This window comes from Suricata suricatta, chromosome 11, assembly GCF_006229205.1.
Source record: "Suricata suricatta isolate VVHF042 chromosome 11, meerkat_22Aug2017_6uvM2_HiC, whole genome shotgun sequence".
NCBI classification, from domain to species: domain Eukaryota; kingdom Metazoa; phylum Chordata; class Mammalia; order Carnivora; family Herpestidae; genus Suricata; species Suricata suricatta.
The window spans coordinates 55,858,461-55,885,741 of NC_043710.1; the positions used below are offsets into that span (position 1 = coordinate 55,858,461).

The 27,281-nt window shown below is 36.3% G+C and overlaps 1 protein-coding gene across 2 annotated transcripts in view; it reads right to left on the reverse strand.

The window, feature by feature from the left end:
- Positions 1–25,241, reverse strand: part of PGM2L1 (phosphoglucomutase 2 like 1) — a 47,488-nt gene extending 22,247 nt beyond the window's left edge. The window contains exons 1-5 of one of the 2 annotated variants that reach the window (XM_029957524.1): positions 24,815–25,241; positions 5,956–6,123; positions 3,118–3,224; positions 2,309–2,393; positions 1,911–1,994 (exon numbers count right to left, since the gene is read on the reverse strand). In XM_029957524.1, coding sequence (XP_029813384.1) covers positions 1,911–1,994; positions 2,309–2,393; positions 3,118–3,224; positions 5,956–6,123; positions 24,815–24,925 — 555 coding nt within the window. In that variant the 5' untranslated portion in view covers positions 24,926–25,241. The remainder of the gene's footprint in view (positions 1–1,910; positions 1,995–2,308; positions 2,394–3,117; positions 3,225–5,955; positions 6,124–24,814) is intronic. The other variant, XM_029957525.1, reaches the window with a different exon arrangement.
- Positions 25,242–27,281: the final 2,040 nt, after the last annotated feature.

Consider the following 27,281-nt stretch of genomic DNA (forward strand, 5'->3'; position numbering starts at 1 on the left):
GAATTTTAAGCAGGAAAGTAACATGACCTTTTGACATTTAAAAAAAGTCATCTGGTTGCTTGGTGGAAAATGGATTTCAGGGAGAACAATGGGATCAGAAGGAGACCAGCTAGGATGCTGTAGCTCTGACATAAGATAATGATGCTTTAGGATGGTGACGGTAGAAGTGAGCAGAGCAAATACATTTAACATACATTTTATTCTATTTATTTATTTAGAGAGAGTGGGAGAGGGACAGAAAGCTAGGGAGAGAGAGAATCCCAAGCAGGCTCCATGCCCAGCTTGGAGCAGATCCCCTGACTGTGAGATCACGCCCTCAGCCGAAACTAAGAGTTGGATATTCAACCAACTGACTGAACCAACCAGGAGCCCCTCAACATACATTTTAAATATAGAATTCGTAGCTGTTAGCAGGTTAAATTTTAGCAGTGAAGAAAAAGGAATAATTAAGAATAATTTTGGGGGGCACTTGGGTGGTTAGGCACCTGGGTGGGACAGTGGGATCAGCTCCATGGTAGGTGTGGAGTCTGGTTAAGATTCTCTCTCTCTCTTTCACTCTGTCCCTCTCCCGCCCAGGAGTACATATACATGCACACTCTCTCACCAAAAAAAAAAAAAAAAAAAATAATAATAATAATTTTTGGTCTTTGTTTGCGTGGCTGGTGATATCAATTTACAGAGACAGGGAAGATTCAGGGACGAACACATCTGGGTGTGTGTATGTGTGACAGGTCATGGGGGAATTAAGACCTCTATTTGAGAGACACTAATTCTGAAATGTCTATTAGACATCCCAATGGATATCAAGTAGATGGCTGGATTTAGGTGTCTGATCTGATGCTCAGAGGAGAGATCTGGCTTCTCAGCTCTCTTTGACAGTTGACTTCTTCCTTGCATCTCTCTTCTTATTCCTTTGGTTTTTATGGCACTAATTTCTCCTGGTCTATCCTCTATCTCCAGCACTTCTTCTTTCTACCTTCTTTAAAGCTGATGTTCCTTAGGGATCCCTTTTGTACCTATTTTTTACTACATACTGTCTCTAGGCCACTCATCCAACTAAAAGACTTCCAAATATTCTTTTATGTTCTAATATGTATGATAACCCCCAAATCTGTAACTTTAGCCTTAGATTTCTCCCCAGAGTAGATCTATACATCTAGGCACCTACAGGATATTGCTACATGGTTGGCCCACAAATACCTCAAACTGAATATGTCCCAAACTGAATTAATCATGCTTCTTCTCTGTCTCTGTGCATAGTAACACTACCCATTTAGCTGGCCAGGGCCAAAATCGTAGATTAGTACTAAATTTTCTTTTTCCCAGTTAAACAGAGTTCAGTATACCTGAAGACCTCCCATACTAAAAGAATAACAAATATAAGCTCATGCGCTCATCACCCAGGAGCCCCAAACACTGGTTCAGTGCTGTGCTGTGCCCTCTCTTTGCTGCTCTTCACCCCTCCCCGCCTGCTTTCTGCCATGGCGGCTGACACATCAAATGGATCCTATGGCCAATGGAGAGTCTCAGTAGAAGACTAGAGGGAAAGGAGAATGAGATAAAGGTACTGTTCCTCTGGCTTTCCTCCTGCAAACTCCCATTCATTCTTTAAGTTCTCAGTATGACTTTGTTTCTGCAATGGTAGACAGGGTGGCTTTGGCATAGGATGGGGAAACCAAGGGCACTAAGATACTAGAAGCAAAAAGACCACTGAAGAGATTTTTGTAGTAGTACATGTTGAGAAGTAATAAGGGCCATCAGGGAAACACATCCTTTGAGGGGTGGCCTTCATGTTTTTATCTTCCTGTCCCCAACATCTAACCCTGCTTCTCAGTGATGAAGATATACCCAGCCCATATTATTTAATTAAAAACTATGAAATAAGCAAAGATCAAGAGTCCAAGGTTTACCTTGTACCCATTGTCTTCTTTGCGGTTGTGAGAAGCAGTAATCATCACACCTGCAACTGCTTTGAGCTCCTGGACCGCATATGGCTGAGAAAAGAGTAACACCATAATTCCATTTTGCTTTCCACTTACTTACTCACTTGACATAGGAATGACTTTGAGTAACAGGAAAAGACATTAAGACATAAATAGGGTAAAACTTATTATCTTGTTATAGATCAAATTCCTTGGTGGTTCAACACATGCTTGTTGAACGAAAATAAACTCAGAGCAAAATTTGTTTGCCTTCCTTTTGTCTTTCATGTCACCTAATATAGAACTACAAAGATTTGAATCCTGGTTGATTTAAGAAATCTTTTTAAGAGCAACAAACTGTACAATCAATAATATAACACACTTACTACAAAAGGCGTAGGAACGTATCTTGAAAAAAGGTACACAGGAACATCTTTGGCCAATAAGACTGCAGCAGTGAGTTTAGCAAGTCTAAAAAAAAAAAAATAAAGGGAGATTTTACTTACTCCTTAGCTTACCATACATTTAAAAACCCAACCTTCTACAAAATAATGTTTCAGATTGTAATAATTCTGAATATATGGTAGCCTAATATAATCAATCCATATAATCAGTGGTTATTTAAGCTTCATGTTCCAACTTAAAAATGTTAAATAAATAAGATTTTTTAAAAAGGAGGTTAACAAGAAACGGAACTCATCTTTTAATTTCCTCCTTTTTCCTTAATCATATTTGGCTTCTTTACTAAGAAATACACCTTGCAAAAGGCAAAATGAATGGAGGAAAGTGAAATAAGAGACTCTGATAAACACAAATGCACACTTAACCCCTGAAAAAAAGTATCACTATTTCATGAATATCTATGTGTGAAAATACCCTAAAACTAATTAAATGGGACTATAATGAGAGAATACAAGTTATTTAATCATTCCTATCTAGTGCGTTTACCAAAGTATTGAAATCATAACATAAGCTGTGATACCATTCTAAATTCTAACTCTAAATGTTAAAAATTTTAACCCTGCCTATAAAACCCAAGAGGTCTTTTTAAAATGCTTCTATTTCAGCTCTAAAATAAACATCAGCATGTGATCACATTTCTATTTGACAGCTTCCTGCTTGAGAAAGCCTACTGTTAATTTTTTTTTAAGGTTATTCCAATCCAACTTGATCTCTGAAACAATTAACATTGTACCTCTGGCTGCTGCAGCTGCTAGTAACTTGACCCCGCGTGTCATACCCAACGACAAAGCCTCTCTGCTTGAAGTCTGAGAAACATCTCTCAAGGTATTTGTACATTCCCTGAAGCAGACAGACACAAAAGATTAGTTCCTGACTAATACCTGCATTTTACACAACTTAAAATCTATTCTTTTTATGTGTCATATGCAGCTTATTGACTCATAGGAAACTGGCTTCCACCTTCATGCTCATGTTTACCCATTTGGGAACAACACAGTTCAATCCTCAAATGTGAGATGACAAACATTTATTTCCTGGAATTTCAGACATGTTTAATACTACAGAAATGTCAATCAAGTAACTATTAAATCCAATATGATACATAAAACATTAGGGGAAAACGAGGGGACAAGAGAGTCAGTATGCTAAAACACACACACACACACACACACACACACAAAATTGTCAGAAGACCCGAAAGAAATTATTTCTTGTCTTAAGGCTCTAGAGAACAGAATTTTGACCATATTTGGCCTTGCTAAATCATAAGACTAAAGCCAACCAAAATATTTGACCTATTTATCACATAAACATCTTAAATCAGCAACATAAACCTTCATTAGAACATTTCTCAGGATGGCTGATTCCATTTCTAATTCTTTAGTTTTAAAATCCCACAAAAAGAAAATCTCATGAACTAGGAAAACCTGCAGTCACTGGAGACAAAAAAAAGAAATGAAGTGTTGAATACTGAAAATATCACAACAATAAACTAAAACCATTTAAGTATCATATGATTTGATAACATCAATAAATGCTTTCATCTCCAGAAACAACACTTCATTCTTTTATAGTCTTTTAAAACCATTATCAAAAATGTTGCCACATTTAATCCTTATGACCCCCAAAAGAAAGAATGCAGATACCTTTTGTATTTTTGTCTGTTTTTCAGTATCTCTTCAAAAAAAGAGGAGACAGAATGAGATTAAAGCTCCATTTAATGAATTGCCCAAGGCGATTCATTCAACGAAAACTAAGTTATACTAATTTATTGAAGTACTGGATGGCAGGTGCTGCTAAGTAACTATGTGGCAGTACCCCATGAGGCCCCAGTGACCTCTGGACCCTTTTTTCATGGCTCTTTCAAGTGTAATTATTCTTTTCAACCTGCTCCTCAAAGAGGATTTCAATTACCTCCATTTTGACCATAGTCTCTAATTTCCTAATTGATTAAGTTCTTCTTCTCAGCTTATCTCTTAACTCAGGCAAAATACCTTGCTGGCAAATCTCCTGATGGGAACTGTAACTACCCCTTTAAGCAATAAGCACTACCTAGAGCCAGCAAGGCCCACATGACTGACTATAAGACTATAAGCAACTTGACCTTCACTGCCCACCTGCAAGTACCCACCCACCTTTGCCCACAAAGGTTATATATTTTCCTTATATAAACCTGGAAATATTTTCAGCACGTTGGAGGCAGTCTTTGAGTCTCTAGTCTGCTGTCTTCCTTGTGTTGGCATTGCTGATATAAATTCCTATCTTGTTTCACTACCATTCCTCTCTCTGTCTTTGGATTTTGTCAGGGGCAAGTGCCCAAACCTGCTCTGTTTGGGACCCTCATAGCCAGGTGCTCTTGGCCCCCTGTCCCCGGGCTACATTCCCTATGAATGTGTGTGTGTGTGTGCATGTGTGTAAGTACATGCACATGCATGCTTAATATAGCTCGTGTTGACTAGTTTCACCAATTTATTTCTAATAATGATGCTATCCTAAAGCCTCACAGAACTTCCTATTATTCTCTGGCATAAATACCCATCTTATCTTATCCCCCTTTATCTAGATTCTGAAAAAGGCTAGGGCTTAAGTATTAGACTCCATTGGGCTTTTCCACTTCACACAATGGAATCTCAATTCCAGTAAACATTTACACTTCTGTAGAAATTTATTTTCAAACACCTCCTCAAACACTTTTTGTAAAGTCAAGACATCTTCATTTAAAACAAAAGCTTATGAGGAAACCGATATATTAAAAAGAGTGGACTGATGCATTTCTGGGTGAAGGAAAGTAAGCGGATGCGGTGGGGGAAGGGACAGGTATCCTGTCCATGTAGCCGTCTTACCATCCCTTCTTCCCCATCCCCTGCACTAGCCTTTGCCTTTAGAGAATTCCCTCACAACAAGGCTAAGGATGATTTATTGTTTGACAGTATTGATTAGAATTATGCCTACTGAGCAATTCTCTAGTCCAGAACTATTTTTAGTATATTCTAAATGCATTTTGGCTTCAAAAGTGTAGTTCTTTAAAGCAGTGAGAATGGTTCGCTAGAGAAAGAAGCAACTTGTTTCTAGAGTAAGTTGTATAAAAATGGGGAGACATATATTGTACCATACCATACACTGTCTTAAAGAACTCTAAAATGGATATAGAAAACCATGTTTAAGGGAAATATTTTCAACTAAATTTTCCAAATATTCTAGTTAACCTTTATCAATGGCCATATGCCAAAATGAGAAATTCTCTTTTTCCTAAATTTGTTTCTTTGTATTCATTGGAAATCTCTATATCTATTTCCCGACTTCAAATGCAAAGTAACATTGTCAAGAAGTTGACATTGGTAACCATAAGAACTCTTCATCAGAAACTTTGTCTGTGACCTTGAAGATACACAAATGACTTCTAAGGTAAATCCTGTCTAAGAGCAAAGGTCAGCATTTAATCTTCGTTTAACTTACTAGAAAGTACCTTCCTAGACATAAAGTTTGTTTTGTTTTAGAAAGCCACTACCTAATTTATAAAGCAAAAAAACAGAGTGATAAAAAGTATACATATATACTTTGCAATACTTACCTGTGTTGACTGTATTACCGTAAGGTCATTTATATAGCAAAATCCTGCCCCCATAGCAGAACGAAGTCCCGCAGTCCCAAAAGTCATTCGGCAACAAAGACGATCTCGTAGCTCCTTGTTCATCCCATTCCGTAACAGATTTTCAATCTGCTCTTTTGTTTTGGGATTCTATAAAAAAGCATTAAGACTTAATCAGGATCACAAGCAGAGTGTGATATGAAGCCCTTCTGAGGAGCCAGTATTATGCATATATCACAAGGTTCTAGAGATACTATAAACTCCACAGTGATACTTATCAATATTAGTATGAATAATAAAATAATACCTGCCATCTAGGAGTCCCCCAAGGACCCAGACCCTACCTGAAGGTGATGCATATATCTAATTGTCATAGCATTTTTGGTAACACTACTCAAGACTTTTTTAACAAACTGAATTCAGTTTTATAAGAAATATGCAGGGCACCTGGGTGGCTCAGTCAGTTAAGCATCTGACTTCAGCTCAGGTCATGATCTCCTGGATCATGAGCTCAGAGCCTGGAGCCTATCTTCAGATTCTGTGTCTCCCTCTCTCTCTCTGCCATTCCACCACTCACACTCTGTCTCTGTCTCTCTCTCAAAAATAAACATTAAAAAAAAAAAAAAAGAAATACGAATCTATTGGACCAAAGCCATCAACACATGCCTACCAATTACTTCCTAAACCTCTGTGATTGAAGATGACCAGATAAGCCTTCCACTCCTTAAAGTCACAGAAAACCATTCAATGTATCTACAGTAAAGGTGATCATAAAAAGGTCTTAGATATTAAAGGTGGACTTGGTTAAGAATGAGAATGAAAATTCACTCCAAACTTGGCTTGTGAGGCAGGACATGCCAACATCTATATTTTAGGATTCTGTATTTCATCATCAAATCCTTTAACTTATTTTCATAAAGCTGTTGGATGCCAGTGATGGAAATATTACTTCACAAACAAGTAACAAGTTTCAAATAGAAGTGTAATTATAATAAGAATAAAATTTGAATGGAATTTTCCAGTATTTTCCTTATAAGAGAAAAAGTCAAATATTATGAAAATAAGGTGAACCACAACTTCTCCCTTCCATACTATACATAGTACAAATTTAGTCCATACTAACAGCTTAGCTCTTCTATGTCTATGGCCTGTACAATGATAATGAATATTTAGGATAATAAACCAAGGCACCTATAAGGCACTAAATATTAGAGCATATTTGTACTTACAAAGAAATAAAAACATGTTACTATATAATTTCAACAAAAAGGTTTTCTGGTTATAGTGGAATTAAAGTAACCAGAGTATATGCCACAAACTAATAAGAAGCCATGAAAATTCTGGTTATTCTGAAATTATAATCTGCTAAAAATGGATATAAATTTATATATATATAAATGTATACATATTTGTACGAACGTATGTGTATATAATGACAAAATCTCCATCTTATAAATGGCACAGAATAACAAATACACAGCCTACATAAAAATATGAATAGCTATTAAGAGGAGAATCTAAACAGTAAGATTACCTGGGCTACTCTATATTTTTCCAAAGTCTAAGATACTACCAGATTTGATACAGAGGTCAAAGAGACTTGAAGGTGACTAACATTCAAAAATAGATATAAGAATGGCAAAAATTGAAGACTAAAAAATTTCAGTTCTGTAGAGGATACATGGCAGTGTCATACAGTTAGTGACATAGAAATTTAGACAGTTCTGGGGAATTTGGCTGGCTTAGTCAGAAGAGCATGTGACTCTTAATCTTGGGGTCATGAGTTCGAGCCCCATGTTGTGATTAGAGATTACTAAAAATAAATAAGTAAACTTTATTTTTTAAAAATGTTTTATTTATTTTTGATACAGAGAGAGAGCATGAGAAAGGGAGGGGCAGAGAGAGAGGGAGACACAGAATCCGAAACAGGCTCCAGGCTCTGAGCCGTCAGCACAGAGCCCGATGTGGGGCTCGAACCCACGAATGTGAGATCATGACCTGAGCCGAAGTTGGAGGCTTAACGAACTGAGCCACCAGGCGCCCCAAACTTTATTTTTTAAAAAATAAATTAGGATAGTCCTTTTAGAGTGATATCACAGCAACTATCAAAATTTAAACTGCAATATGCCTTTTGGTCCATAATATCTCTGTCCATAGCAATGTCTTTACTCAAACAAAAAGATTTATTCATACAAGAATGTTGATTGCAGCATCTTACTGGTACAATTATTACTGTTGTATTAATAAAGAAATTAAGATTTAGAGAGAAAGCCTACTAACACGGAGCTAATATTGGAGGTCTAGACAGAATCTGAATCCAGACTGGTCTGGTTCTAAATCCTATACCATCTCACTACAAACAACAAAATAATTATATAGAGTAGATTAATAATGTTCCTAATAATAATGAACTCCAGCTATAAAGCCAAACATTATTCCTTTTAATTACAGTTATATAAAATATAAAAATGACCCACTGGACATGAATATTATTAGGTTACTAGTACTTCCTAATGTTTAACTACAGAGCTACTAGTGTAGGGCTTAAAAACTCCATTCTCTGTTAAAAAACATTATAACCAGTCCTAACCTAATTCCTGGTTCTGAAAAAGACTAAATTAGAGAAAAATAAAAATGGATAAAGAATTACAATGCATTAGACAGAAGTATATTTTTATGGTAAAAAGTGCTAAGCAATTATGGTGACAGGCAAATAAAATCTACTTTAATTAAAATAATTATTTTTTATAATTTATTTATTTCTGAGAGAGAGAGAGACAGAGCATAAGCAGGGAAGGGGCAGAGAGAGAGGGAGACAGAATATGAAGCAGGTTCCAGGCTTTGAGCTGTCAGCACAGAGCCCAAAGCAGGGCTTGAGCCCACGATCTGTGAGATCATGACCTGAGCTGAAGTCAGTCGCCCAACCGACTGAATCATCCAGGTGCCCCTGAAATCTACTTTAAAATGCATATTTCTCCACTATTTCACAGCTAGATATTAAATTAGATGTTGATGTTACAAATGTTTAAAAATACATGTAAGGGCAATCTATGTAGCCATGATTATCATACATTTTCTATGTGAATGAAATTATATTTCTGTTTTTTATCTTCATACAACTATGGTGTATAAGCTATTATATTAAAAAGATTCTAAAGAACTACAAATTATTTTTAATACTCTTTCCACACAGAACTCAGATATATTAAATGAAAAGGAAAGCAGAAGTATATATGAAGTGTTTTAATTTGTATAAAAAGAGGTATGTGTATATTTACATATCATTGCAGAAATACTCCATGCTAATATAAGACACTAAAAATAGTGATTATCTCTGATGGGGAAACCAGGGATGAGATTTGAGATAGAAAAGTGATTTCATACTACAGACTTCGTACTGTTTGGATATTTTATGTTTGTATTTTATGTACATACCTTAGATATTTTATGTATGTAACTTATTTTGTGGTAAAAACTAGATAAGTACCCCTAATGGCTAAGAAAAACTACTATTTGTGTGTCTACATGGGTACTTTTTACCTCACAAATTGTTCTTTTTGTCACTCAGAGAGGTTATTAATAAAATATTTGTTGGGGCTTTCTCAAATACAAATTATATTTTGCTTTCTAAATGTGCTCTCTTATTTACAATGTGTTCATTACTTGAGGGGAGGAGCAGCCTAATCAGCAAAAAAAAGAAAAAAATGGTTCAAGTGATGCCAATGGTAAAGAAACCTCTAAAATTCTACTGTAAGTCTATGGGGAAATTACTTGAAGTTACATGCCTTTTAGAAATGTACTTATTGATCTCCTATATAAAATGGAAATCGTTTAGGAAGTAAATGCATTCAATGTGAACTAAATTTGCTCTTAGCTAGTGTATTTTAGAATCCTACTAATTTTAGCACCCCAAGAAAGTAATCCTGCAGAAAGTCCAAAAAGATTTTAGTGACTACTAGCATTTTCTATATTTCATCAGGAAGAAAGCTGATTGTTTAGTAGGGAAATCAGTAAGCTAAAGAATACAGAATTAAAGCCATGCATTATTTTCAAAGGTTACCTGTTTACCCAAAATTTTCCTTTAGGTTCTAATCCTATGGAGTGCTGCAACTTTATATGGCTGAAATGAAGAAAAGAAAGTGTCTTCTTACATAATACTCTGTAGAGTTTTATTTTTTCCATAGTGTAGGTCCGTAAGGCCAAATTCAAAGAAAACATGAAAAAACGGATTTAAAAAATAAAGAAAAAAAGCAGCACTTTATATACATAAAGAGAAGTACCTCTTTTAACAAACCTCTTACAAACTTTCATAGATGTGAATAAAGGTATATACCAGACCAAAATTATTTCAACTCTACCTGCCATGAAATGAAAATATTAGTATTCATTTATGAAGGATTATTCTGGATTCATCCAAGCTTTTCTGAACCTATTCTGTTCATAATTAGGGGGCTTCTGTATTATCCATGTGTAATAAATACAAATGTATATAGAAAAGTAATTAATCATTATATAAAATAAGTTTTTCAATGAGGAATTCACCTATAAATCTTCTTTCCTATCTCTTTTATAAACTTAATATTTGCATAATTTTTATACAGCTTGATTCTACTCTATTAATATTCTAGTACTAAACCTAACAGTTTAAAAACAATTTAATATGTGAACTTCATCGTTTAGGTTCATTGTTTAGAAGATTAGAACAGATCTAAAGAACATTATATATAATATACATGTATTTTTTCACAATCCAAATCCTGATATTGTTATATATCTAAAGATGAGGTAATATACAAAATTGACTTCTTACTGGTTCAAATATATCTAAAACTGCAAACCTATAAATAACATTTTAAAATGCTGATAGAGGCTAGTGTCTAAACAACAAATACCAGTTTTATAGAACTACAGAGAAAAAATATTTAAGTTTATTTCTTTTTTTTTTTTAAGTTTATTTCTAAACAGAAGTTAAAATAGGAAACTGCCATCTGAAAACCTGAAGTGTAGATTCAACTGACATTTATTCCTGAGGGTCAGCCAGCTTGAAGATCCAAATTGAGAGACCTGAAGCAGAACATGTTTTCCAAACCAGATGCTTCCTTACTCTTGCTAACCAATCATTTTTTCCCATCTAAGAGTCTTTGTGTAATTCTAAATTTAATTTCTCCATCTTAAATGTTTTTTCATATTGAAGTATAGATGACATACAAAATTATATTCGTTTGAAAACATAGTGATTTGATAATTCTATCGATAACATGATGCTCACCATGATTAAGTGTAGTTAAACCATCTGTCACCATACAATGTTAATACAATATTATTGACTATATCCCTAGGTTGTACTCTTCATCGCCATGACTTATGTATTTTATAACTGGAAGTTTGTATCTCTTAATCCCTCTTACCTAGTTTACACATGTCCCCATCTCTCTCCCCTCTGGCAACCATCCAGTTTGTTCTCTGTATTTAGAGTCTATTCCTGGGTTTTGTTTGTTCATTTGTTTTATCTTTCTGATTCTAAATATAAGTAAAATAATTTCTCCATCTTCAAAAAAATTGTAGAAATTAGCATAAATTAAATTGATTAGATAACAAATTTGAATGACTATACTTGTCATATAAAAAGAGATTTCATTAATAATAATTGGCTTAATAAAGCTTGAATAATAACCACTTAATGAATATCAAAATCATATCCAGGAAATAAAGACCCTAACTACTCAAAAAGCAGAAAATAAGATTTCAAATATAACATATTGTTATTATTTAAGTATAATAATAAACATGCCAAAATTAGTGTGAAAGATAAAAATGTTGATTATTCCATTTCAAAACTTAAGATTACATGGATGTAGTCTTTTTTTTAACTTATGGATTTTTTTTTCTGACAAAGCACACACATCTGTTCAATAATAGAGTCATACTTAAGTCTCTACTACGCTTTAGACAAAAAATATTTCTCATACAAGGCAGTCAAAATAAAACATTTTAAATGTTTGCTATTTTTGTCTAGGTATTCTGACACATACTTTTGGTTGAAACTGCTTTTAAAAAATAAATTATTCATTTAAAAAACAACAGAAAATCTATCATCTTCGTAGATGCAGAGAAAGCATTTAAAAAAATTCAACACCCAATAGCTATTTAAAAAGTTTTCAGTAAATGCTGAACAGTAATTCCACTAGGCATCTACCCAAGAAAAATGAAACATGTTCACACAAAGACCTATAAATGAATTTTAATGGTAGATTTAGTCTTAATAGTTAAAGCCTATTGTCCATCAACTGGTGAATGAATAAACAAATTATTGTACATCCATAAAATGGAATAACATTCATCAACAAAAAGAAATAAACTTCTGATATAGAAAACAAAATAGATAAATCACACAAGTATTATGTTAACTGAAGGAAGCTAGACACAAAAAGCCTACTTATTGTATGATTTTCATAAAAGCAAACTATAGGAACAATAAAGAACTATTACAAGTCAACAAAAAGACAACCAAATTAAAAAGGGGCAAAGGATTCACTAAAGAAAATATATAAATAGCCAATAAGCTATAATAAGTACCGATTCATGCTACAACATGGATGAATACGAAATGTGCTATGTGAAAGAAGGCAGATACAAAAGGCCACATATAAGAACAGTATGGTTCCATTTATATAAAAAGTCCAGATAGGCAAATCTAGACAGATGAATGGTTTTCAGGAGCTAGACTGGGGTGTGGGGGAGGAGGAAGAATGGGGAGTGGCTGCTAATGGATATGGGGTTTCTTTCTGGGATGATTAAAATGTTTGGGAATTAGATAATGGTGGGCACCTGGGTGGCTCAGGCAGTTAAATGTCCAACTTCACTCAGGTCATGATCTCGCAGTTTGTGGGTTCAAGCGTAGCATTGGGCTCTGTGCTGACAGCTCAGAACCTGGAGCCTGCTTTGGTTTCTGTGTCTCCCTCTCTCTCTGCCCTCCCCACCACCAAAATAAATAAACATTAAAAAAATTTAGGTACTGGTGATTATTGCACAATCTTTTCAACATATTAAATAAAAGTCACTCAATTACACATTCTAAAATGGTTTTACAGGGGCTGGAGCAAGGGGATTCACTACAAAAGGGCACAAGAGACCTGTCTGCAGTGAGAGAAATGCTCTTTGATTGTGATGTTGGTTGTTCAACTGTACACTTTTCAAAATTCATTAAGTAGAACACTTAAAAGAATTAAATTTACTGTCAATTTTGTAAGTGTAAATTATCCAATAAGGTGACTTAAAAAACAAATCATATAGAAAAACTTTAAAGCTGAGGTTGAAATACAAGAAATATGCATTAATCCAGATGCACAGTTTTTTACCTTATAATTAATGAATGAATGAATGACAAACAATATTAGGTGCTTCTTTCAATTCCCTTTATAAAACACTTGAAAAATATAATTTAATGTTAAAAATTACACTTGAAAGATACTTGAATTCTCTTTATGAAGCAGAGTTTTTTTTTAAAAAGACATACAAATTACAAAAATAAATTCACAGGTGTGAACTGTACTGTTGCATAATATCAGCTCTCTTACTGTTAAGTTTTTCCTGATAATTACGTAAAAGTTCCTTGATGTTGGGGAGAGAGGACATTTAAATCATTAATTCTACGTAGTTATGAATCTAACTTTATAGAAATCACATATGGAACGTACTATCTTTGTAAAACATGACATTTCTACTTAGAGAAAGAACATCTTAGGCTGTATTTGATGTTATTTTATTGCTGACGTGCAGTAAAGCTTCTGCTACTAATGAGGCATAAGTGTCCACATTTTCAAAAGTTGTATATTAAGTATTTATATATTATAAAAAATATAATACTTCAATTTTGATTTGAGAATTTTCAGGCATTGAAATATTTTTCACTAAGTGCTTTTTTTTAAGGAGCTGTTTAACTTCCAGGGTTATCTTTACTTGATTAAATGAAAAACAAAACTATTTTTCATACAAACAGGAAATTTAGACAAAACTCTAGTATTCCTAGATATGCCTTGGTTTCTTGGAGGAAAGGAGGAATGGAAGAGAATAGGATCAGTACAGTGGATATGGGAATTTAAACTAAACCTGTAACTTATTTTTTTCAAAAGGAGGTATTATTCAAACTTGGCAAAATACTGTAACAAAATAGAAGCTGTTTACTATTCTCTGTGTTAAAAAACTTTTTTTAATGTCTTATTTATTTTTGAGACAGAGGCAGAGCACCAGTGGGGGAGGGGCAGAGAGAGAGGGAGACACAGAATCCAGAGCAGGATCCAGGCTCCAGGTTCTGAGCTGTCAGCACAGAGCCCGACATGGGGCTCAAACCCAAGAACCATGAGACCATGGCTTGGGCTGAAGTTGGACACTTAACCAACTGAGCCACTCAGGTGCCCCTCATTCTCTGTGTTTCTAAAAAGGATAGGACAATTTGTTAAAACGGCTCATTACTTCTTAAGTTTTCTTGGAATGCTCTATAATCACCCTAATGTAAAGTTTTGTTATCCATAATTCTAAAAGAGTCTCTGGGCTACCCTCCCCATTTCTAACTCATCTCATCCTAATTACACACTGCCAGATTAATCACCCAAGAACTAACAATAGAGTCCAGTTCCAGATACCTCAAATATAAAGGTCAGGAAGGGTGGGAACCAGATCTCAAAGGGCACAGGAGTTCAAAACCTTTTTGGATTCAAATACTTTCTCCATTTCTGTGAGCCTGAGTTTGTATATAGGTTAAAAATGAGAATAACAACGACCTCAAACAATCCCTGAAGGATTAAAAGAGATTTTTTTTTTTTACATGAAAGCATCTATTAACACATCTGGCACATGATCACTCAATAAACACTAGATTTCCTTTTTCCTTTGTGTGAACTAAATTGCCACAGCAGTCCAACGCATATACAATACTTGAATTAAAAAAAATAACAAACTTCATTGTTCTTGCACACTGCCTAGTTTCACTTTCCTGATCACTTTCATTTTCCATTTGATTCTTCTATTTCTCCCCCCTGAAATTTTCTGTCCCCCTATTCCTCATCTATTCCTATCCTATTTTTCCTTCAAGGCCCAGCTCAAATTCTACTTCTTACATAGTCTTCCTGACTTTGAATTCCTATCACTCTTAAAAAGTAGCCCCAGAAGTTGACCATTAATTGTTCTTTATTTGTATTTTAAATATTATTATTAATTGTGACTATATACTTTCCTAGTTTAAAAACATGATAATACAGATAAAGCTATAGACATCTTTGACTATTACCTTCAGTCCCAGATCTTTCCTGTGGGAAAGCAAGTAGTGTTGTGATGTATCCTTCTAGATCTTTACTGGAATTTACATATGCATAGAAATGTAGTTTAGCTTTCTCTCTTTTTATTTTATATATATGGTATCAAACTGCATATGATGTTCTATAACTTGCTTATTTCACTTAATATATCTTGGAGGTCCTTTCAATACATACAGATCTATTTTTGTTTTGTTTTATTCCTGTTTTACTGAGAAATAATTGACATCACTAAGTATAAAGTGCACAACATGATAGTTTAATTTACATATACAATTGACCCTTGAACATGAGTTTGAAGTGAGTAGGTCCACTTACATGCAGATTTTTTTGATAAAGTCAGTACAATAATGCAAATGTAGTTTCTCTTCCTTATGATTTTCTTAACATTTTCAAAAGAAAATTTCTAGCTTACTTTATTGTACAGATACAGTATATCATATATAAACAAATCTGCGTTGATTGACTATTTATGTTATCAGCAAGGCTTCTGTCAACAGTAGGTTATTAAGTTTTTTGGGAATCAAAAGTTACATGCAGATTTTTGACTACATGGGGTGTTCGTTGGTGCCCTAACCTTCACATGGTTGAAGGTATTGTGAAATGATTACATGATAGGTTTAGTTAACACCCATCATCTTTTTTTTTAATAGTTTATTTTCAAATTGGTTTCCATATAACACCCAATGCTTCTCCCTACAAGTGCCCCCCACCATGACCATCAACCCCTTCCCTCCTTCCCCCTCCCCCTTCAGTCCATGGTTCCTTTTCAGTATTCAATAGTCTTTCATGATTTGTGTCCCTCACTCTCCTCAGTTCTCTTTCCCCCCTTCCTCTCCCTATGGTCCTCTGTTAGGTTTCTCCTGTTAAACCTAGGAGTGCACACATATGGTATCTGTCCTCATCTGCCTGACTTATTTCGCTTAGCATGACACCCTCGAGGTCCATCCACTTTCCTACAAATGGCCAGATTTCATTCTTTCTCATTGCCATATAGTACTCCATTGTATAGATATACCACATCTTCTTGATCCATTCATCAGTTGATGGACATTTATGCTCTTTCCATGATTTGGCTATTGTAGAAAGTGCCGCTGTGAACATTGGGGTACATGTGCTCCGATGCATCAGCACTTCTGTATCCTTTGACATCCATCATCTTATATAGATACAATAAAAGGAAAAAATTTCTCTTTGTGATGAAAACTCCTAGGATCTACTTTCTTAACAACTTTTCCTGTATATCATATAGCAGTGTAAACTATAATAAAATTGTCCATTACATCCTTGTACTTACTTATCTTATACCCAGAAATTTGTACCCTTTGACCACTCTCCTCCAATTCTGTGCACCGCCCCCCCCCCCCCGGAAGGTAACAACAAATCTGATCTATCAGTTTGGTGTGTTTTTTGGTATTTAGGGTCTTTTTAGATTTCACATGTAAGTGAGAACATAGTGTTTGTCTTTCTTGTCTGACTTATTTCCCTTAGCATAATGCCTTTGAGTTCCATTCATATTATCACAAGTAGCAGGATATTCTCATTTTTTATAGCTGAATAATATTCCATGGTGAATTTATACCATAACTTTTTTATCCATTCATCTCAGATCTACTCTATTCAACTGTTGCAGTGTTCCAATTTGTTTATCCTTTCCCCTTTGATGTGCATTTAGGTTTTTTCTAATATTTACCCATATAAATAATGAAGTATTTCAGAGGAAAAATAAGATGAGAAAAATTCTGAAGCAGAAAGCACAAAATAAAACCACTATTTACATGAAAGATTTTCTGATCAGCTGAAAGCTAAAAGGTCTATATATCTGAGAAGCATAGGATTTTTCATTTATATTATAATATTCATAGTATTTTTAAAAATTTCCATATTCTTTTAGGCATTAGATATGACCATATCATAGTTTTTTGGTAAGATTCAGTGCTCATTAAATTATGTGGTGTAAAGTACCCCATGCAGGATTAGATACAGTACCTACCCATCTATTCCTTTCCACCAGTATTATGTTCTCCATTCACTCCCAACACCAGAGGGCAGCCTTAGTACTACTTAGCAGTCATATAAAAAGATACTGACTAATGAAAAAAGATTTTAGTAAAATCTGTACTAAATTACTAAACCTTTTGTTTTGGGGGGAAATATTTCTTAAAAACAGAACAGACATATAAAATATGTAAAAAACAATTAAACAAGCTGTGTAAGAGGATGAAAGAACCCTAATTTAGATAATCCAAGGAAGGACCATGAAAATCTGAGATGGTGAAATATAATACTTAGACTCTTTGGTTAGTTCAATATATCGTACAAGTAAAATCTGGAAGAACCAAATGAAGACAAATTCCTTCTCATTAAGTTCTCTAGGTTCTTTAAAATTTTTCAAATAAGAGGAAAGAAAGATAAGGATATAATTTTAGATCAAAGATATATCCACATAGGTTTTCTAATTGCCTTGTAGAAAACTTGAAGGAATTAAACAAATATCCTTTATGAAAGAAAAAATAGGGCAAAGAAGATCCCCAAATAAAAGGCAGAAGAAAAGTCTGCCTATTTTAAAAATTTCAGGTAGGAAAGAAGGAGGTGTTTTCAAATATAAATCCTTTCCTTTTATATGTATATATACTTGAATGCATATGTACTCTTTTTTAACTTAACAAAAATTATTTAAACTCTACTCTCAGCATAGGGCTCAAACTTATGACCCTGAGATCGTAAGTCATATGTTGCATACTGAGCCAGCCAGGTGCCCCTAGACTTTACTTCTTAGAACAGTTTTAGGTTGACAGAAAATTGAGCAGATAGTATAAGGAGTTCTCATAAATGCCCTCACTCAGTTTTCCATGTTGTTAACATCTTGAATTAGTGTGGTACATTTGCTGTAGTTGATCCAATACTGATCCATTTTTTTAGAAGACTTTTTATTATTTTTAAGTAATCTCTACACCTAACATGGGGCTCAAGATCACAACCCCAAGATCAAGAGTCCCATGCTCCACAGCCCAGGTACCCTTGATCCAATATTATGAACTGAAGTCCATAGTTTGCATATGGCTTTTGACAAACACATAATGCCATATATCCACCATTATAGTATCATACAGAATAGCTTCACTGCTCTAAAAATCCCTTGTGCCCCATCTCCTCCCTCCTTTCTCCTGATAACTAGTCATTTTTTAAAACTGTCTTGCTTTACCTGTTTTTAAAATGACATATAGTTGGAGTCAGACAGTATGTAGCTTTTTCAGAATGGCTTCTTTCACTGGGTGGTATGTACTTAAAGTTTCTTAACTGTGTTTTTGCCTCTTGATGCTTCATTTCTTTTTGTGGCTTGTTAGCTCATTTCTAAAACATCAATGAACTGGAGCACCTGGGTGGCTCAGTCGGTTAAACACCCCACTCTTGATTTCAGCTCAGCTCATGATCTCATAGCGCGTTGGGCTCTGCGCTAACACGTGGAGCCTGCTTAGGATTCTCTTTCTCTCCCTCTCTCTCTGCCTCTTCTCTATGTGTGTATGTGTGTACATGTGAGTGGTCTCTCTCTCCCAAAATATATAACTAAACTTAAAAAAATCGATGAATAATATTCTACTGTACGGCTATATCAAAATGTGTTTACCCATCACCTATTGAAGGACATCTTGGTTGCTTCCAGTTTTAAGTACATTTTTAATTTGAAAACCACAATAAGCCAGAATCCTATTTATGCTGATAACATCTACATTTTGTTCCGGCAATCCCACTTCTGGGTATGTAGCCAAAAGAATTGAAATATCTTGACGAGCTATTTGCATATCCATGCTCACAGCAGCACTATTCACAACAGCCAAGGGTGGATGCAACCCAAATGTCCACAGATGGATGAATGGATAAACACAATGTGGTACAGCATATTACTCAGCCTTAAAGAAGGAAATCCTTTCATATGCTACAACATGGTGAACCTTAAAGATATTATGCTAAGTGAAATAAATCAGTCGTAAAAAGACAAATACTGTATGATTCTCTTTATATGAGATGCCCAAAGTAGTCAAATTCATAGAAACAGGTAGAACAGTAGTTATTAGCAGGGGCTGGGAGGAGGGTCAAAAGGGGCTTACATAATGGGTAGAGTTTCAGATTTGCGACATGAACAAGTTCTGGAGATCCATGTCACAACAATGTGAATATAATTAATGCTACTGAACTGTACACTTAAAATTCATAGGACGGTAAATTTTATGTTTGTACTTTGTCGCCACAATAAAAAATAATTAAATCTTGTGTTTTGTCTTCAGGTTGATCTTCAAAATTGAAAATAATGTAAGCACAAGGTTAAGATTATCTAAATATTTTTCACTGTGGATCTATGTAGTGGGTGTGGATAAAAATTTGCTTCTGTTCCAGCCTACCTATATCTCCTGAAGGTATTGAGATCAAAAGGATTTTTTTCTTAAGGTCTATCAATTAGTTGTTCAAAATCGTGCCCTGTTGGAGCGCCTGGGGGGCTCAGTCGGTTGAGCTTTGGCTTCGGTCAGGGCATGATCTCGTGGTTTGTGGGTTCGAGCCCCGTGTCAGGCTGTGTGCTGACAGCTAGCTCAGAGCCTGGAGTCTGTCTTCAGATTCTGTGTCTCCCTCTTTCTGACCCTCCCCTGCTCAGGCTCGCTCTCTCTCTCTCTCAAAAACAAATTAAAACAATTAAAAAAAATTTTTTTTAATCATTCCCTGTTTTAGTTTCATTTTCGAACCATAACTTGCTTACTCAGGTCTTCCTTCCTTCCTCCTCCCCTCCCTTCCTCTCTACCATCCCTGGATAATAGCCTTTCTTTTTTAAATGTTGTTGCCAGAAAAATATACCATCTTTACTATACCATTAATATCATCCAGCTCTTTATTATTTATGCATAGATGTTGGACTCTTTTTCAAGACACATTTTTTGAAGCCCAATGTGGATCTAGGGCACAATTGTCATCTGTGATTTCTTTACACTGGGGTAGTTCCTCCATGTCAACTTCCCTTATATTTCCTACTTCCTTTTGCTGTAGATTTCCTCAACTTAAGCTTTTATATTTTCTATTGCATTTGGCAAAAGGTAGGAGAAGGATATAGTCATTTATTTTTCTCCTAACTTCCAAGAGCTTGTTCCTATTTTTGATGCCTTTCTCATGGCATCTTCCCTCATTTGACGGAATTCTCTTTTTAAATTTAACTTAAAAATTTTTGAAGTCTATGTCCCTCATTAACCTCAGTTTTGTTTTTTGTCTGGAGCCATTTCTTTGTTTTTCTTGCTTTTAATGCTGCTTGTTTTCTTTACGTAACTTGATCCTTGATCAGTCACTGATATCCACAGATTATTCTGTGAAAATGGTATGGGTTTTCTCCATTTTTGTATATGTAGATATGTTATCTGCCAGTCTCCCTTTTTGTTGTTGCTGGTTTTTACTTATTTTTGAAAGTGAGGGAGTGTGGGAGGGACAGAGAGAGAGGGAGACAGAAGATCTCAAGTGGGCTCTGCACTGACAGCAGAGAGCCCAACGCTCTGCTGGATCTCACGAGCTCAAATTCACACATGGTGAGATCATGACCTGAGCACTGAGCTTAACTGACTGAGCCACCCAGGTGCCCCCTGCCAGTCTCTTCTTAAATAAAATGGGCAATTAGGAGTTCTGGATTTGTGAGCTGGGCTTATTGTTCTGCAGACTGTTAGCACTAATTACATTATTTAAACTTACAAGAATAAGTAAAACATAACTATTGAAATTTAGGAGAGGTAGAGAAGAATGTAAGTTAGCTCTGACTTTTTACAGCATATATTTGACAAATAACATAATAATTAATTAAGGATGAGTGATACTAGTGTATTATTTAGTCTTTTGATGGTAACCACAAGAATAACTAAAAACAAATAACTAAAAATGGTTTCGGAGAAGCAGACTGAAAATGAGAAGCGGCAGTTAGGAACATTGTTTTTCATTATGTTCCTTTTTGTACTTTTTAAAAAAATCATAAGCATGCATTTCTTTGAAGTAAATAAAAATGAAGTGAAGATGAAATGGTAGAAACTGAGGGGAAAATGTAAAAAATATGAAAAGAAAAAAGAAAAAATGAATTTTATTTCTAAGAAGGAAAATAAATTCAAACCCTCATTTATCTGTACTAAATTTCTCAGACAGAGGGGAGAATGTTGTTGCCAAGGAGACCAAAGCAACTGTTGAGCCGCAAATTCAGCTCTTTAAAAAACTCCATGACATTTATTTTGCAATTACATCCTACTCAGGTTTTACAAAAGCCAATAAAATGGTTTTAATGAAGTCCTTGAAACCTGGTGTATGATGTCACTAACATTCACTAAATATTCAGGTTCTAGAGTCTAGTGTAGTGGATAAGAAAACTAGAGTGAAGGTCAGATGATCTAAATTCTAGTCTCAACTCTACCACTAAAAAGCCATACATCCTTAAGTCATTTACCTTTTCTGAAACTAAGTTTCTCTACTTGTAAAAATGGGGAAAACTACTATTTAGTTTGCCTACTGTGCAGGGTTGCTAGGCATATCAAATGAAATTCAGATCATTTTACAACATTTGAAACATTACACAAATAAATTCAAGTAGTAAGTGCTAATATTTCCCAAAATTAATAAAGCCATATGTATTCTGTGGACTTCATTGCTTACAGACCAAATCAAGTATTAGAAAAATGTGAACCAAAGAAAATATAAATCCATAAAAACTGGATTGAACTAAGTGGCAGATCCAACCTCCGGTCCAGGCTCTACCCAAACTGGGTAACTTTCACAATTTCTTTAGGTCTCTATACAATGAAATTAGACTAGACCACCTTTGTTAGAGGTGCTTCTTCGGTGTCTTTTCCATCACACGATGATGATTAAAAGGGAATTCACTCGCCTCTGTTTCACTGGGCTATATTTTGCTTGCAAATGTTTCACTGCTAGATATATGAAAATCACTGGCTTAGACCGAAGTCTTTTATTTCTATTTTCAGTAGTAGTAAACACACATTTGTTTACCAATTAAAAGTATTCTTTGCCATTATGAGGGGGGGGGTCAGTTAAGTAATTATTTTAATTAAATAATTATTTAAATTATTTGGATCTATTCCTCAGTTAAAGGCACTTATTACTTGTTTCCTTTGTGGACTTTTGTTCTATTTTCCCTTCTATGTTGTTTGAAGATATGATCCACATCTATTTCATCTTTGTATCTCCCACAAGTTTTTAGCTAGTATCTTACATAGAAAGGGCACTTTAAATATAATTTAAGACTTCCTCTTCCATTTTCAGTGAAGGCTCCCCCTCAGTCTTTTTATATTTATCCTGGTTTCATAAAGTCTTCTTTGATCTTTCCAGTCCACAGGTCACTCTTACTTTTGTTCCAATAAGGCCTGCCTACAAAACATTTAATTACCAGCAATACTACCTAGTGCTATCTTTTTGTGTGTATATGCATTTTATAGTCTTTCTATATTTCAGTATATCCCAATAATATCTAGGCACAGCAAAGACAATAAATACATATTGATTCATTCAGCCAATCTTTAAAAAAAAATCAATCAAGAGACTTATTAGGAAAAGTATAGTCAAAACTGGCACCTAAAGAGAACAAAAGATCTCATCCATTGCAATGAAAACAAATTCCTATTGTTGGGGTCAAAAGCCTTGACATACTTAGTTACCAGTAAATTAAATTGTGTTGGAATTCTACAAGTGTTTTCAAATTTCATGAGTCTTCCTTTCTCTTTAGGAACACATAAATGTCCAACCACATTCATTTCTTGAAAATACCAATGAAAGCATATGGCTTTAAACAAAAAAAATTAACTATATTAAACATATACAGTTATCGTTCATTCGTAATTTGGTTAGGTTTCCCTGCTGAAGACATTTATATAGTAGGTTTGTAGTACATTTGATTTTATTGTATGCTAATAAGCTTTGGCTCTTATGCTAAACTGTTTATGTTTATGCTAAACATTTGCCTCTGGCAAATGGCTTTAAAGTTATTTGCATTTTATACATCCTTATGGTAATTAATGGGATATCACATATTCTGCACACTTGACTTACAAAATATATCTATATGGTCAAATTCTATAAGGGAGTTGTTTCTTTAATTTGATATTTGAATCAGAACACTCTAAAGCCTTCCCACTCCAAGTGTGGTCCACAGACCAGCAGCATTAGTATCACCTGAAAGCTCATTCTTGAGGCCGAATCTTAGACCCTACCCCAGGCCTACTAATTGGGAATCTGCATTTTAGATTCCCTGGTGATCTGTAAACACGTTAAGGTTTGAGAAGCACTGGTTTAGATTCTAGAAGAAGAATGTCTAAGATGCACACGACCAAGTAACAGTAACTAACTCATTGTAATTGCTTATTTGTTGGTCTTACCTGCTAAATGAAGGCTTAAGGAGGGCAGAACCCTTTCTATTTCCTTACCACTAGTATCCATCCCCTGGCCCTAACAGGCTCTGAAAACATTACCCAATACACAATACATATTCTTTGCTAAATGCATGAATGACGGAGCAAAGTAAAAATAAAACTTTTTCAGAAAGTGAGTCCTTTAGGAAATTCTTTTGTACAACACAATTTCATATACTACCATACTGATTCCTTAAATCAGTATTATGAATTCCATTTTAAATACATTGCCTTCTCTACTTCAACAAATGCATTTAACGCATTTGACAAATCAAAAGCTTAGATCATCTTCCTTTGTTGGAGTCACCAGTGGCCTCTTTTACAAGTGAGAGAGCTGCATTTTAACTCTGGCTTTCACAGATCCATCCCGTAAGCCTGGACAAGATGAAATCTCCCTAACAACTTGGAGGGGGTGGTGGGAGTAGAGGAGGAAAAGGAATGGGTAAAGCAAAAACAATTCCGTATCAGGAGCATCATATGAAACCTGAAAAACATGCTTCTTTGAACAGAATACTTCCAGAAAATAACTCCCGGCAAGGGAAATGAAGAGGTAAGAGAATTCTTACCTTTTCAAGAGCAAAAGGTGCTAACTAGAGAATACCACCAGCGACTACCTAGCGACGGAAGGTGGAAACACACCAGACCAGAAGTAAAGCAGAGAGCGGTTACAGACATCTAAGAAGGGTACCAAAAGCCACTTTCAGGTTTGCAGAGAAGGAAGTCAAAGGAGAAGAAAGAGGAAAGGAAATAGTTCTATGAAGGGTAAAACTTACGACATGATGATATAATAATAATTAATAATAATAATTTTTTAAGAGACGATATGCACTTGAAGGGCGGGGCTGTGGATGAGAAAGGAAGGCTGCAATTCCGCGCATTGCAAAAGGAAGTGACCACAGGTAGCTCCGCTCAGATAGTCCCGGGAGGCAGTCCAGGCATAGGTGGGTGGCAACGCCCGGATCTGCTGGCCCCTGCCCCGTGGCCGGAGCCATCTCCTCTGCAGCCTGCTGAGCACCGGGTGGGGACGCGAAAGGGCAGATTGTGTATGGGAGGGCGTGCGGGAGGACAGGGCTGATGCAAGGCTGAACAGGTACCCACCTTATCCCAACGGAGCCACTGCCCGATGGCCGTGTCTAGCTGAGGGTCCCCGGTTTGGTAGGGGGCGTGGAGCAGGTTGGAGTTCAGGTCTCCCTCTGCGTTTTCAGCCATGGCAGCCAGACTGGGGCGTGAGGGCGTGGGGGGCCGGCGAAGACACTGAGTTGGGGGTGGGGGGCTGAGATGCGTTCACCAGGGTTCTGACGCCCCCTCCTCACTGAAGGGCATCGGAGACCAACGCAGGGTGCCTGAACCAGCTCCTGCCGCAGCTTTGAGGAAGCCGGAGAGAGAGGGGATGCGGCCACCGGCTGCTCACCAGACCAGCTCCGGGTCTCCTTCTAGGCGAACGGACTGAGGCGGTCCTGCCGCGAGAGAACAACAACAGTCCCAGATGTCTGGGTCTTGGCCGCAGCCACCGCCGCCGCCGCCCTCAGCGCTGTACGCCCCGCCTCCTCGCCCCGCCCCTTCCCGCCCCTGCTGATTTAAGTCCCCGGGGCTTGAGGCACCAGCAGGAGAGTGCGATTCCGGTGCCTCCGCAGTAACAGAAATTGGGATCGGCTGGGGTGTGATGGGTTGGGGCGCGGCTTTTTTTTTTTTTTTTTTTTTTTGGTAATTTGCTTCTTGCTACACGTCTTTTCCTTGTACAGTCCCCACACACTCCCACGCGTATCCTTTTCTCGATCGGCTGCCGAGGCCTCTACCAGCACGCTGCTTCAGAGCTTGCTCCGTGGACCCCGGCGTGCGTGGAGGACTCCTGCTCCCTTCTGCTTCAGCTTTGGGGCTCGCGCTTGGCGGGAGGGTGCAAGGGCCTGTTTCCGCACGGCCTCACGGGAGTTGTAGTAATTTTCTTTCCCTGAGAGCTGTAAAGACCGCCGCAAAGACTACAACTCCCAGCGGCTGCGCGCTCTCCCTTTCCTCAAAGGAAAAAAAATCTGCCTCGAAGCTATTTGTTACTGACGCGCCGTGTCCTTGTCTTGCTGCGCAATGTGGCCCTAGAATTAAATTATTTTAAGCCAGGACTGATGCAGTAAGGGGACCACTGGTATCCATTTAATGCTTTACAGTTTATCAGTCGTTTTTTATCGCTTCAACCATCTTGTGAGGTAGGTGGGCGTGATCTATCCCTAATTTACAAACAAAGAGGCAAGTGTTCCTGTGAAGGGAGGTTTTCATAGAGGCAAAATTCGTACTTGATGGAACCAGAGTGCCAACTTCGTTTGACATCTCAGCTGGCAGTTCTGCTGCTGCAGTGGGGTGGGATGGAGAACAAGATGACTGAAAAAATAGACGCGTTAAGGAGGGAAGATGGGTCAGCATTTAACCGTAACACAAGCAACAATGTTCAGGCGTCAAAAGAGAAGTAAAGAGCAATGACAATAGGCATATGGAGGAGGAAATGAGATTATTGAAATAATCTTTTTTTTTTTTTTTTTTTTTTTGCCTCTCTGCTATGTAATGCTCACCTTGCAAAGTCACACAACTTGAGGTCTGGGAGATGCCGAGCAGGGCTTACCTCTCAGACACTCAGTTTCTTGGTTTGGCCTTCTTACAATGGCTCTATGATTTTGGCCGAGTATCTTACAGCTCTTTACCTAGTCAGCTTTTTTGTAAGGAGGATGTAATAATAATTTACCCCATGGCACTACAGTAAATAAATGGCTTTAGAGTGCTTGAAGGTTCACAGATAAAAGACATAATAAATTCAAAATACTACTTTCCTTTAACAAGCCATTTACCATAATAAAATCAAAGCTACCAAAGTACAGAAAGATCATAGTGCCAATTCCTGAAAAATAACGTGCCATGGTTGGGATTTACAGTCTTAAGCAGTTGGGTGTTTGCTTTATGGAATTAGCAGGCTCTTTTAATCACACAAGGCCTGGGAAGCAATGACATGTCCTGAAAAGAAATTAATGATTCACTGTCGTCACCATTATTGTCCATGACAAATGCTAATTAGACATTTACACTATGCTAAGCATTATATATAACAAAGAAAGTATATAACAAAATTTTTTATTTCAAAAAATAAAATGTGTCTGGAGACAGGATATATGCAAGAAAAGATAGCCCATTATAAACAGCAAATGCTTGCTTCAGACAACTGTTAAAAGAATTTAAAGCCTGAGGTGGTCAATAAAAGCAACAAGCAGCAGGAGGAACAAGTACTGGGCTTTAAAGGACAAAAAGATTAATAAGTAGAGGAAAAAGTAGAGGGCATTTGAAACCCATAAATCATTGGTTCTCAAATTTCCCCGTTCGTTTAACATGTGTATTCCTGAGGCACCTGAGTGGCTCAGTAGGTTAAGCATTCATCTCTTGATTGTGGCTCAGGTCATGACCCCAGAATCGTGGGATTGAGTACCACGTCAGGCTCTGTGCTGAGCATGGAGACTGCTTAAGATTCTCTGTCTCTCTCTCTCTCTCTCTCTCTCTTCCACTCTCCCCTCATGCTGTCTCTCCCGCTCTA